The sequence below is a fragment of the Microcaecilia unicolor genome, unplaced genomic scaffold (assembly GCF_901765095.1).
Source record: "Microcaecilia unicolor unplaced genomic scaffold, aMicUni1.1, whole genome shotgun sequence".
NCBI classification, from domain to species: Eukaryota; Metazoa; Chordata; class Amphibia; order Gymnophiona; family Siphonopidae; genus Microcaecilia; species Microcaecilia unicolor.
In genome coordinates, this window is record NW_021962925.1 from 398,729 (window position 1) to 413,394 (window position 14,666).

Below are 14,666 nucleotides of genomic sequence, written 5' to 3' on the forward strand. Positions count from 1 at the left end.
TACGCAGCGCTGTACAAACATAGAAGAAAGACAGTCCCTGCTCAAAGAGCTTACAATCTAATAGACAAAAAATAAATAAAGTAAGCAAATCAAATCAATTAATGTGAACGGGAAGGAAGAGAGGAGGGGGTAGGTGGAGGCGAGTGGTTACAAGTGGTTACGAGTCAAAAGCAATGTCAAAGAGGTGGGTTTTCAGTCTAGATTTAAAGGTGGCCAAGGATGGGGCAAGACGTAGGGGCTCAGGAAGTTTATTCCAGGCGTAGGGTGCAGCGAGACAGAAGGCGCGAAGTCTGGAGTTGGCAGTAGTGGAGAAGGGAACAGATAAGAAGGATTTATCCATGGAGCGGAGTGCACGGGAAGGGGTGTATACAGTCATTGTGCTGTGCTTAGGGCCAGGAGTGTAAATGGGAGTGTGGTGCAGTGCTCAGAAAGGAGACTGTAGGATGTGGTGCTGTCATACACAATTCTGTAGGCAGGCAGTATATATCCCGTGTAAATTTATTGTACTAAGAAGGGACGTGATACTCACGAAGGCTCAACTGCCATATTTCTTCAGGTTCTTGCTCCTGGGTGGGAAGGGGCATAGCTGACCTCTGGGGAGGGCTTCCGTACTGATAACTTCCCATCAAGCTTCCCCCACTGGTGTCGGTCCTGCTGAGGGAAGAGGAGTGGGGGCTGTTTTCTCCATGACTTCTGGTGCAGTACAGATCAGCGCTGGACGAACTGGAAGGACCTGTGTTCTCATGACCTGCAAAGCTGTTACTGCTATCCAACAAAGCCTCCTCCTTTCCTTCCAGGCATAATTTACTTTTCTCTTTTGTGCAGACTGTGCCCGGTCCATCAAACTCAGAAGTCTCTCCCCCAAGGTCTGCAAGGATGGTGCCAGCTCTTCTGCTCAGCAGATCCTGACTCTGAAAGCAAAAGGTTTAAGATGGATAGACTATATTTATATTTATACTGAACTCTGGTTTGTAAAGCCTAACATGTAATACAAACAAGAAATTAATTATACATTTCATTTGCAGGACAGGGAGTATGGAATTTCCTAGTAGCTAGTGGTTAGTGAGTGGACTTTGATCCTGGGGAACTGCAGCTCCTTGTGACTCTGGGCAAGGCACTTAACCCTCCCTTGCCCCTGGTACAAAATAAGTACCTTAATATATGTAAACTGCTTTGAATGTAGTTGCAAAAACCTAAGAAAGGCGGTATATGAAGTCCAACAGCATTCCTTCTCCCCCCCCCCCATCAAAAAAATGTCCCTGCACATAACCCAACCAGTGTTATAGGAGTTCCCACAATCCTACCCTCCATAATCGTGCATCATCTTCCCATTACATACTTCTCTCCTGATTTCCACTTTATTAGTCCACAATACCATAATAACCCACTCCTCCCCTCCTATGTGAAAAAGAATTAGTAGCCCAGTGGTAAGGAAAGGAAGTCATAAGCTGCTCATTGCAGTTCTTCGCACCTGAATTCTAGGTTAGTACCTCTGAAATCTTGGAAGGCTACCAAGAGACACAAGCAGAGGGAAGGGGAGGGATTAGTAGTGCAGAGCAGTGCAAGATCAAGTGGGCAGGTGGGAAAGGATAGGGCACTGACCGAAGGACTTCCAGATGCCTCTAGTTCTGGGAGGGAAATACTTCTGAGATTCTGTAGAGACTCTGCAGATGGTACAGGTGTGCTGGAACGTTGCTCTTCCGGCTTGATCTCTGGTGGCAGCAGCACCACATGGTCACTGGCACAGGATGGACAGATGCTGGAAAATGTATGGACACCCACAACTGGAAAATATTCATACAGTGTCTTGTAAATTATACTGAGGAGCAGCAGTTTAAGCTTGTGTTTTCATTTAACAGATTAAGAACATTTCCTTTAAACTCTTGACATGTCACCCTAAGTAGGCCAAAGCTATGGATTTATCTTTATACATCACATAACTGCGGGGTCCTTTTACCAAGGGACCTATGCTAGCGTTGGGGGCTGTTTTTCCCACATGCCAGGGCCCTTTTTACCACAGCAGGTAAAAAGACCCCAGGCACACATGGCCATGAGGTAAGAGAATGCTTACCGCATGGCCATGGGACGGGGAGCCCTCACCCTCACCCATCAAGGTGGCAATAAGGGCTCCTGTGCTAACCCGGTGGTAACCGGACAGCACGTGGCAATGCCTGATTACTGCCGTGTTAGCGCCACACAAGCCATTTCCAGCAGTGGCTGCATTGGGCCAGCGGTAGTCCTGGAAGAGCGAACAGCAAGATCGCGTTGGGTTTACTGCTGCTCTGTAAAGGGCCCCTTTGTGATTTACAGAGATAATCAAAATCTAGAGAGAGCAAGCTACAGTATACATACAAGTTTATGTAGATGAGAAGGGAGGTTGAAAAGGATATTAGAGATACAGTTCCCCATACTAGAAAGCCAGACTAGCTCTTCCTCCTCCAAAATTCACCCTGTGGGAAAGGGCAAGAGACCCAAACAGGAACGTTTGTTTGAATTTTTGTAAGGAATGGCTCCAGTCGTAAGAACATAAGAATATCCATACTGGGTCAGACTAGTGGTCTATTTAGCCCAGTATCCTGCTTCCAACAGTGGCCAAGCCAGGTCACAAGTACCTGGCAGAAACCCAATTAGTCTAATATCGAGAGGTAGCAATAATCCTGAATGCTGTTTCCCACAGATAAATCTACAAAAGGGGACAACCAGCAGATTCTGCTGTTAGGATCAAAGAGCACAAGTGGACATGTTACATAAAAATGCAAGCCAGGGTACAGAAACAAATATGTCTTTAAAAGCCTTTCTGAACTGCAACCACAGTATTACATTGTCTTAATTCTAAGAGTAATTTATTCCAGAGTTCAGGAGCTAGAACACTAAAAGCTTTACTATGCCAACAGTCTTTCCCAAATTGAGTCAAAGATGGAATTAAGTACATAAGTATTGCCATACTGGGACAGACCAAAAGTCCATCAAGCCCAGCATCCTGTTTCCAACAGTGGCCAATCTAGGTCACAAATACCTGGCAAGATCCTAAAACAGTACAATACATTTTATGCTGCTTATCCCAGAAATATTTTCCCCAAGTCCAATTTAATAATGGTCTATGGACTTTTTCCTTTAGGAAGCCATCCAACCCCTTTTTAAACTCTGCTAAGCTAACCGCCTTTACCACATTTTCTGGCAACGAATTCCAGAGTTGAATTACACGTTGAGTGAAGAAAACCTTTCTCCAATTCATTTTAAATTTACTACTTTGTAGATTCATTGCATGTCCCCTAGTCCTAGTATTTTTGGAAAGCGTAAACAGACGCTTCACGTCTACCCTTTCCACTCCACTCATTTTATAGACCTCTATCATATCTCCCCTCAGCCGTCTTTTCTCCAAAATGAAGAGCCCCAGACGCTTTAGTCTTTCCTCATAGGGAAGTCGTTCCATCCCCTTTACCATTTTCATCGCCCTTCTCTGTCCCTTTTCTAATTCCACTATATCTTTTTTTGAAATGCAGCGACCAGATCACTTGGAATGCCAGGTAAAACATTCACATTTCCTGCCACAAGAATCTTCCATCTGTGTCGACAAAGTGCATGGCTTGGCGTTGACTTCTTTGGCAGTGCCACAAGTACAAGTGGTGAGAGTGTCTCAACTCTGCCTTGAGGTTCTTTTGGTCCAACACTTGCTTTTCCGATGATCTTCATGTCTCCTATGGCTTTTTTGGTATGCACTCTTGCAATGTCTCCTAACTATCGAAGAATGGCATCTCAAAATTCTCGCTTTGTTGCGCCACCACATTGTGTGTCCACGTTGGTTGACAATGTTTGTAGTACTCGCGTCATTTGTAGATTAATGGTTTTGTCTTTTTGCAAAATACTGTACTCTCTCTTGACTTCCAATCTCTTATTTTGTAAATACAGTGCAATCCGCTTAAGTGCAAGGGTCTGGGACCAAGGAAATGTATGCAGTTAACCAGAGCATGCACTGTTGTGACCCAAAGAAGCTTGACATCTGATAAACATATGTACAGTACTGTTTATTATACATACAGTATGCAGTCTCAGTTAACTGACATTAGGCTTACTTGATGTAATCAGTTATAGTCCTCTGTACACTCTTGGGTCTGTGAGTCCCATAGACTACGTCTGCCAGATGGTAAAAACTGTCATAGCACTGACATCCAGTGGCCTCCAGATAGGCCCGCACGGTGTTGAGACTCTCCAGCGCTCTTGCAAAAGTGACAGGAGGAGGTTGTTGCATTTCATCAGCACGTGCCTCGCTGCTCATTTCTTCATCTGTTCCATCATCAGCCGTTGTTGCCTGAGTGTAGGAGCATATCTCGACATCAGTGCTGTCTTCAGCTGTTTGTAGATCGTAAACAGCAGCTACGTAGCGATGGAACTCCTCTTCAGTAAAACCAGCTGGGATGTCAATAACCTCTTCATCTGACGTGTTCGCAACAGCTGCACCTGTTTCGTCCCTCTCCACATCCTTAACAAAGCTTGCCTGCTTGTAGCAGTTCACAATGGTTGCCTGTGTAACATGATTACAGGCTTCTTTCTGCATATGTAGAGAATCCAACAGTGATAGATTACGAGCCAGTTCAACAGCACGTTTATCCTTCCCAGCCTGGTCATCCATAACGCTCATCAGACGACATAGCACAAGAGCCCGATAATGTTGTATGAAATTAGCTAAAATGCCCTGATCCAGAGGTTGGATCAGAGAGGTAGTGCTTGGTGGCAGGAAGACCACCACGACGTTAGACAGCCTGACATCATCCCTGTGTGCAGCCCAATTATCACAAAGCAGCAAAATCTGACGCTTTTGTGCCCACATTCTAGGTAACTTCTTTAGCCACTGCTTCCAAATTTCCCCAGTCATCCACGAATTTGCGTTAGCCTCGTATGACACAGGAAGTCGCTTAAGTTTCTTGAAGCAATGGGGATGCTTGCTCTTTCCAATGACAAGGGGTTCCAACTTCTCACTCCCATCCATACTGCAGCAAAGGAGGATAGTCAGTCGGTCCTTCGATGTTTTACCTCCAGTAGTTTCTGCATGTTTGAACGCAAGTGTTCCATCAGGAATCGCTCGCCAGTAGAGACCATTTTCGTCAGCATTGAAAATGTCACGAGGTGCAAACTCATTCAAGATGGTAGGAAGAACTGAAACAACCCAATTTTCAGCACCAAAGTCATCAGCGTCTTGTTTCTCACCATGCTGTTTGTTGAATTTTATGCTGTTCCTCTCCTTCCATCTTTCCAACCATCCAACAGTGTCTTTGAATTCAGTCAGTCCAGGACTTTCTGCTATCTGGTTAGCTTTCTCCATAAGCAGTGGACCACTGACAGGAAAACTGTCTGCTCCTGACTCGAGAAAACCACCGAAGAAGAGCATCTTCTACCTCCTCAGCTTTTCCCGCACATTTTAGTTTCCATTGTGGATTTGTATTGTTTTGCCAGTCTTCCAGAAGCTGGTCTTTGACTGGGATTAACACCATATTCTTTAACAATAGATGCTTGACTTTCTTTGTTTTCTAATTTTTTAAGAACTTCTATTCGTTCAGCCAGTGTTAAAGTCTTACAGTTCCACCGCCGCGACGACGACCCCGGTGCATGCTCCAACAACATTCTTTCCCCTAATCTGCCTGTTAGAGGCGGTAAATTTGAAATCTTGGTTGTCACGCGCCAATCGGCTTCCATATTCCATGCGCGCGCTTATGCGGAGTCTTTCCTGCAGAGGAGCAGTCTTGAATCATGCATATAAGCGAATCTTGCACTTATCAGTGGTGCGCTAAAAAGAAGTTTGTCCCCATAGAAATTGATGGTGCCAAAAATGGGACCGAAGTACGGCATGCAGTTAAGCAGAGCATTCTCTTATCCGACGTGCACTAAATGGAGTGCACTGTATTTGAAAACTTACTTATTCGGTACTAAAGTTCAGGAGTAATGTGAAGGACAATTTTGATTTTATATTGTACATATCCCATTTGTGGGCAATTCTTTTTATTGTGACTCACGTTGAATCCTATTTTGGAAATATCACAGAACATGTCATTCATCGTACAGCACTTCCATTATATGTTGATGGGACTCTCAATCACACTTTAACAAAGTTTATACTAAATTGTAAATTAAGAATTTGATCAGATATCTAAATTTTCTAAATTACCATGAAGCACAAAAAGGTACATCACATTAGCTACTTCCGATTACATTATGCAACTAGCATTGTAACCAACATCCCTGAATAACAACGTGTGCCTCAAAAGCAAAGACATTTACAATTTGGACTCAATATAAACAATAACTTGTATAAAGGAAATTTACGCAGTATTCATGGTGTGGTTGCACCATGGAGTGAAACAAAGGCATTGTAACATTTTCATTTTTGTATTCCATTCCTAATAATTCCTAACATTCTATTTGCTTTCTTAGCCGTCGCTTCACACTGAGCAGAGGGTTTCTACTTATTAACGATGTCACCTAGATTCTTTTCCAGTGACTCCTATTGTGGATGTTTGCATCACTTAGCTATGGTTTGGGTTCTTTTTTCTCACATGCTTCATTTTGCACTTGCAAGCATTCAAACATCATCTGCCATTTGGATGCTTGGTCTCCCAGTTGCATCGTTATTTTCCATGAGCCTGGTAGCTAGGGATTCCCATCAATGAGAATACAACAGCCTGCTTGTCCTTGGAGAAAGCGAAGTTACTTACCTTTAGCAAGTAGTCTCTGAGGACAGCAGGCCAAGTATTCTCACATACTTTCCCACCTCCCCTTGGAGTTGTATCCTTTAGCTGTTTGATCTGACTGAGGGGAGACTTATTGTAGTAGTCTCTTATTTATTTGTGCAGCATTATATAATAAAATGTAGTTATAGTTGGTTGTAAACTCCCTTACATTGCTGTCTCTTATGTATTTACTAGTAAAAAAGGCCCGTTTCTGACACAAATGAAATGGGCGCTAGCAAGGTTTTCCTCGGAGTGTGTATGTGAGAGTGTGTGTGTGTGAATGAGAGTGTGTGCAAGTGCGTATGTGAGTCACAGTGTGTGAGAGAGTGTGTGCAAGTGCGTATGTGAGTCACAGTGTGTGAGAGAGAGAGAGTGTGTTTCACACAGATACAATGTGTGCGAGAGAGAGTGTGTCAGACACAGACTCTCTGTGAGACTGAGTGTATGAGACCAAGAGAGTGTGTGAGTGACTGTGTGACATATAGAGAGTGAATGTGATACAGTGTGAGACATAGAGTGTGTGAGAGACAGTGTGTGAGAGTGAGAGAGATTGTGTGTGTGACAGAGATACCTCCCCCCCCTCTGGTGTCAGGCCCCCCCTCCCTCCCTCTCTCTGGTGTCAGACCCCCCCCCCCCCCCCTCCCTCTCTGGTGTCTGAGCGTTACTGTGCAGGACACTGAGCTCTGGCTGTGCTTCAAGGAACTGACCAATCCTATTTAATAGAATGCACCTCCAACATTCTGAAGCCGAGAAACCTCGTGTGATTGGTCACTTCTGCTTGTGACGAACCCGGAAGTACGTGATGTCAATTCAGGAGATGGATACAGAGAGCAGGAATGCCTCAGCCATGCAGTCAGCTTCAGAATGTTGGAGGTGCGTTTTATTATATAGGAAAGGAACTGACCAATCCTATTTAATAGAATGCACCTCCAACATTCTGAAACCGAGAAACCTCGTGTGGTTGGTCACTTCTGCTTGTGACGAACCCGGAAGTACTCAAGGGCGGAGCTTACAGAGATGGAGCCTGAGCTTCAGAAGCTTCAAATCCTTCACTGAAGCCAGGGAATCAGCTTCAGAACGTTGAGGTTGGTTTTTATTATATAGGATGCAGCATTATGTACATATAATAATGTTATAGAAATAAAGTGTAATAATAGTTGGGTTGTAAGCTCCCTTACACTTCAGGCTTTCTGCCTGTACTCATGCACCTGAGCTATATCCATAGTTTCCTTACCATGATCTTTCCCTGCAGGTTCTGAATTATTCCAACTTTTCTCCCCAATGTAGAAGTTCTTCATGCCAGGTCTTTGAAGGTCGCTGAATTCTGTCTTACACTTTAAACACTGAAGTTTGACAGGCTCCTTGTTTTGTCTCTCCATTCTTTCCAGATTCTTTTCCAGTACTGGGTACAGTATTTGCAACAAGCTCTGTAGGATCAAAGACATCTATTATTCCCCAAAATAGAGAAAGGGGTCCTAGGGAGGGAAGCCCAACATATTCAAGATACTATACAGTATCAAAAGAAATCTGTCGCCAAAAGACAGAGGCCCCAGAGAGAATGGTATTGCATTAAGGTGCATACATCCATGGTAACATACATGGAACGTGACATACATGGAATAGATCATGGTGTATATATATATATCATGTGCATACATACATGATAAAGAAGAATACATTATGGTATTGCATGAAGGATTCTGAACAACAACTCGGACTGTAACATACATTAGGTCATCGACTAAAGAGATCATAAGGATTAAAGTATCAGTGGTTGTTCATTTCTAGCAAAGAGGTTAATCAGTCAAGTGATAAGATTTCGGTTTTGTCTAGATTATGTAGGATCTTATTATTTAGTGTTTAAGATGGATGTTTATGGCATGCCATCTGGCTTTTCTCATCACCTTTTCTACCTGTTTGGCCATTTTAAGATCATCACATACAACCCCCCTATATATACCCTCTCCCCTCAGGGATTTAGCATCTGTCTCCCCTCCCCTCAATCCTTGAAGTCTGGTTTTGTTGGCAGTGGCAGCGTTACAACACATTGCTTTCTGCCCATCCCAGAGCCTTCCCTATGCTGGTCAACTCCCAAGAAGTGAATCAATGGGACCAGATGCTGCAAAGGGAGGGTTCTGGATCCAGCTGGAGGCAGGGTGTGTTGATTGCTGCTGCCGGCTGAAGGACTGCCATGTTGGAGGAGGGGAAGGAAGGTTGTGGCAGAGAGAGAGAAATTCTGCTGTAAATTTGCCATTCCCCCACCCCCCCTAAAAAAAACCAATATATGGTGTCATAGCAGGCTTGGGGATTCATTGATATCCCTTGAAGGCCCTGACCTTATGCTACTAAGAAACCTCAGGTTAGTGCAGTGGGTTGAGATCCTGGGGAACCAGATTCAATTCTCTCTGCAGCTCCGTTTGACTCTTGGCAACTAAGCCCTTTCATTGCTCCAGATACAATATACTACTTAGATTGTTAGCCTATCAAGGACAGTAAAAGTACCTGTATAATTATATGTAAACCGCCTCGACTTGTGCGCAAAAGAGGCGGTATATTAAATTAATAAATGATAAAATAAGTCCCTCTCTATCGTACACAGTACTTCATCCTCTATACTCTACTGTTCCTTCAGGCTTTTGTAACCCAAATGGATGACCCTGCATTTTTTAGCATTAATCTTACCCACAGAAACCTCACTAACCTTTGTTTGAGAAGCATTTCCACTAATTTACTCAACAGAGAGGAAAAGAGGTCCCACCCTCCTCCTTACTTCAGCTTTTGTTAAGAGGGATCACATCTGCTCTTCTCCAGGCCTACTGAATACCATTTTCCCCACAGACTGAACACTTCATATATATATATGTCTTTACTTTTATCTTAATACCATAATAAGCGTTTTTTGTGCCATGATGCATTAAAGGCAAGAGATTTCATAGTACATTTACAGTTAATCTTATGCCACTTTTCCTTTAGAAAAATTGTACTAAGGCCATTTTTAAACTCCACCAAATTAAGTTTCGTAGAGTACGTTTTTCATTGCATTATCCATTCAGATGCCAATTTCTTTTTTTTTTTTCCATATTTTGTTTTTATGTTATATATGCCTTGAAGTATAACAGCATAACATCAAAAAGTCAAATATTTAACATAATACAGCCAAGTCTAGCATTTAACATTCAGGATGTCTAAGAACCTATCTTTCTTGCAACCCCGTCTTGTTCTCCCCCTACCCCCTCCCTATCTCCTTTGAAAGGAGTTCCTCGCTATTCAATATTATAACATAGTTATCCTGGTTAATTAGAATTAGAGTCTCTATCGATCTGGAGTATGTTTCTCTCATAGTCTTTGGTCCTCATATCCGAGGCACAATTAGTTGAGGAGCATCAAGCTCTATTCCAGTTTGTGCTCTCCATGTTTTGTATCTGTAGATGCCAATTTCATTAACATAATTAGCTAGACTTTTATTTAGATATTAGATTATTTATATACCGCCTTTCTGTGGTAAAATCAAAGCAGTTCACATATTGCATTCAGGCAATGAGATACAATCAGAAGTCATTATTAATCAGAGAAGAAAGAGGGTGGCTAAGTGCGAGATATGAGGTGATGGTTAGATGGGGGAAAGATTACATAGAAACACAGAAAACTTAATGCAGATAAAGACCATATGGGTTATCCAGTCAGTCTATCCATGCCATCTACTCTATCACTCCCATAGAGATCCTATGTACTTGTCTCTTGAAGTCACTGTTTTCTTCTTCACCATTTCCACCTGTGGACTGCTGTGGAGAAGTCAAAGCAAGCAGCTAGTAGAAAAAGGTAGACCAGGGAAAAGTCACTGCTTATGACCAGGAGTAGGTGGAATGGTATCTTGCTAATTTGGGGGATTCTGCCAGGCAGTTGTGACATGGATTGGTCACTGTGGGGAGCAGGATAATGAGGTAGACAGATCTTCAGTCTGACCCAGTACAGCAATTTGTGTGCTACGTTCTAAGGCCTGATCATGATAGTGGCCATGTTGATGTGTTGGAGCAGTAGAGCAACAAAGAGCCCGTGTGAGGTTAGATGAAGTATTTTCTACGTAGAGTGAGAAATGGTGACTCCAGGAGAGAGGCCATAAGATCTGTGTGTGTGAATGAGGATGACATTACGGGCTAAAGCAGAATATAAGGGAGGAGTTGTCTAGGCTTTTATGTAATGGAAGGATCTTACCTTTATAGATATCTCAGGGCTATCATCCAGAACCACATATCTAAGTTGCTGTCTGTCTCTACATATATAATCAAACTGCAGTTCCAACAACGGAAGTAGTTTATCTTCGTTCTATGGGGGAAAAGAGAGAAGTGCCTGAAAGCCAGCTCCTGAAAAAGCACCAGAAAGATCATCAGAGACCCAACCCCAGCAACGAGAACAGAGAGGGACATACCCAGGAACAAGAACAGAAAAAGTTGCCAAAGGCCTGGCCCTGGGACAGAAAATATGAATATGCATCTGGCCTGACCAGCTGTCAACAGCTGTTATGCTACTGTGGTATTATGGATTAAGTTCTATATAGATCTTGTTCTGATCCAAATATGTCCAATCTTTCTCCCTCATCTCTACCTTGTTGCCCTTTAGTTAAAACACAAAACAAACTGTAGTAAACCATTATGCACTAGCTGAAGTTCCTGATCCCCAAGTCTCCTCATTCTACTATTCTCCCTTCCTCTGTTCACTGACCTGATTTTCTAGCCCCCTCTCCTCTTCCCCACCCTATCAAACTAAGGAATTATAAACTAGAGCTCTACCAAATAGCATATTTTACTATTCAGCTGAAAACGAATAATGAAAATTATTTTTTGGCTGAATACAAATACCGAATATGAATGATGGGCACTGAGCTTTAACATAAGAAATAATATAAGAAGCAACGTGAAATGAGAGATCAAGTACTTAATTCAGTAGGAGTTAGCACAGTAGAGCCCCAGACTATTTGTATTCAAATTTAAATCACCATTTGGCCAAATATGAATAATATATTAGGGGCTGAATCGAATATGAATATTCAGTACAGCCCTATTTTAAAATGCTCATTTTCTCCCATTCCCCTCTGCTCAATCACCTTCCACTTCCAGCTAACTTCAGAGGTGTCAATCTTCAGCAGGCTCTGCAGGTCTTGTGTCTGCAGGTCATGGCCGTCCTGGAGATCCACCTCAATCATGTGCCTAGAATTCAATCGTAGGAATATCCAGGGGTTCTGCAGACACTCTGACCATTCCCCTTGCACAGGGCATACCAGCACTGGAGGGCACAGATCAGCTGCAAGACAAACTTAGAATTATTTAACAGGATTAATTAGTGGTAATTAGTGCTCACAGGCAAAGGAACCAAAGGAGCATTACCTTGGTAGTGGTTATAATAAGAAAGAAATGGCCCTACAGGCCCAGAGGAAGCAACAGATGGAATGTGAGATGGCACGCACATAGTTTACAAGTTTTTCGTTACATACCCTCTAGATTTTCCTTCTTCCATTCCTCTCCTTTTTCGTAGTTTGTTTGCTCCTTTTCTCTTTTTGCTAAATCCCAGTGAGGGGCCTCCGCATTTGGCTTCTTTTCCTCATCCTTGGCTAAGTTTGCCAGCAGATCATTCACAGATGTTGAGATTTCCTGGGGCTCCTGCAGGGTGCTCTTGCAGGGTGCAACAACACTAACTGTACTTTGTAAATCTGGTGCAAAATAGTTTATAGAGGTAGAAGTCTCAGGCTCAGGGACCAGTACTATCTCCCCTTCCAGCTGGCGTCTGTACTGTAACCACTCTACTCCAAAAAGATCCCGGAAACTATTAATCCGCTCAATGACGTCCTGGTGTTGGAGTATTACATCTGCACAACATCAAAAGAAGTGAGTATCAGCAACCAGCCACAACCTCCGTACAAGCAAATAAAGTAATCAAGTCCCTGTGCATGCAGTGCAACCAACCACAGCTTCTAGCTAAAACAAAGTGTGTGCAGTGCAACCAACCCAGTCTCTACACAAGCAAATAAACAAGACATCAACTACCTGCACATGCACTGCAAGCAACCACTCACATGCATCCACACAAGCCACACCCGTCACACCATAACAAATACAGCCACCACTCATAAGAAAACTTTTCAGTAAGTGCAGTGCAAATCCATCTATCCTCCACTCACTGATGCATACGCTTCCAGCCAGTCTCCAGCATAAGAGCACGTACATGCATCAGCCTTCACCAACAAGCTCACACACTATAACCAACCACAGACTCTAATCGCAAGCCAACAAAAGCATGTGTGCAAGTGCAGATTGTCCTGTGTGCATGGTTTTGAATGCAAGAATTTACATTTAAAAATTTTAAACTGGCAGCCAATAGCGTTAAGTAAAGGAAAATGTGGTCAGTTTGTTTAAAACGGCAAGGCAAAGCAATCTAACAGCAGTATTTTGCGTGTTTGAAGTCTGCTCAGTGCAAATAGATGGATACCATTATACAGACTGCTACTAGTTAATAGACCATGAATAACAATAAGTAAAAGCATGCCTATTGGATTATTTACATTTATCATACCTATGGCAAAATCTAAGTGGCTTATAAAAATTACAAAGTGAAAAATAAAAAAGGTGGGAATATGAGCCAGGCTATCCAAAGAATGGAACCAAATTATGTTTAAAAGAACAAAGTTTAATAATTTCCAAGTCAATAATGATATAATAATACATAAAAAATGACTCGACACAACGTTGTGTTTCGGCCAAACAGGCCTACATCAGGAGTCTTGTTGGTCAAATCAGAGCTAAATATAAATAACAAAACACCCAGCTAAATATAAATAACAAAACACAAAAAACCAAAACATGCTAAGTCTGCACCCAAGCTGCCTCATCACTTTAGCAAATGATATATCAGCCTTCAAAACACTGCTCTTGAGGAAAAGACCCCATATCCAAGGTACTGCTAATACTGTAGAAAAGTCTAACAGATACGTTTCCAGATATTGTTATTTGAAAAATCAGCATATCATTCACAACTAAAAACAGAGGGAGCAGTCAAAATATGAAGAAAGAGCAAAGGACTTTTGTTTGGGGGGGGTGGGGGGAGAGTGGGTGTGAAAGAAAACAAAAAAAATTGTACATTGTTTGCTGAAGTGTTCTTGGTATAATTAGGATGTTCTCTTTTTGAGGGTTTTGCTAGCCTGTCCATTTGGCAGGGGCTTGTGGACAGGCTAGTTGGCTGGCTAGCTAGCTGGCGGGCCTCATGGTGCCCTCCCCCCTTCATGTACCTTATTGGGTCCTGGTCGTCTAGTGGCGTCTTCGGGGCAGGAAAGAAACCCCTCTTTCTGCCTGGTGCTGCTACTGACCGCTCACTGCCAGCACCACTTCAAGATGGCAGCCGAGACTTCCGCAGAAATCTTGCAAGGTCATCGCTTAAAGTCTCGGCAGCCATTTTGAAGCGGCGCCAGCAGCGAGAGGCTAAAGCAATACCGGCATAATATGTAACAAAAGGAACACATTAAAGAAAATCTTCAGCCTCCTTAGACCTCAATAATGGGGGGGGGGGGGGGGGGGGGGGGGGAGAGTGATATCCTTAGAATAAGGAGATTCAATAGAGGAAAATAAAGCAAGAAAGGCCCAATATGTGAAATACTGCATCATCTACCATATCCAACATAGAACTCATTCGACTCCCCCAGCCAATACCTTCAACTCCAAGAAAGCCCCTAGGCGTTCAGGCTGAAAATACACATACTTTGTACCAAGATATTTTATTATACATTTATATGGATATGCATACAAAAAAAGATGCCTCCGAAAGCCAAAACTTCCTGTCTTATAACTAGGATGGCTTTTCTTCAATCTTGTGTCTGTCTGGCCACATCAGAATATATCCAAACCTTCCTTCCACAAAATGGTATACGAGTTCCGAAAATATAATTGCAAAACTGCTTTA

The 14,666-nt window shown here is 42.8% G+C and overlaps 1 protein-coding gene across 3 annotated transcripts in view; it reads right to left on the reverse strand.

Moving 5' to 3' along the window:
* Positions 1-14,666, reverse strand: part of LOC115458671 (serine/threonine-protein kinase 11-interacting protein-like) — a 116,251-nt gene that overhangs the window by 48,383 nt on the left and 53,202 nt on the right. For all 3 annotated transcript variants that reach the window (XM_030188500.1, XM_030188501.1, XM_030188502.1), the window contains 6 exons: positions 12,211-12,582; positions 11,824-12,020; positions 10,935-11,045; positions 7,957-8,149; positions 1,603-1,784; positions 530-911 (listed from right to left, as the gene is read on the reverse strand). In XM_030188500.1, the coding sequence (XP_030044360.1) occupies positions 530-911; positions 1,603-1,784; positions 7,957-8,149; positions 10,935-11,045; positions 11,824-12,020; positions 12,211-12,582 (1,437 nt within the window). The remainder of the gene's footprint in view (positions 1-529; positions 912-1,602; positions 1,785-7,956; positions 8,150-10,934; positions 11,046-11,823; positions 12,021-12,210; positions 12,583-14,666) is intronic.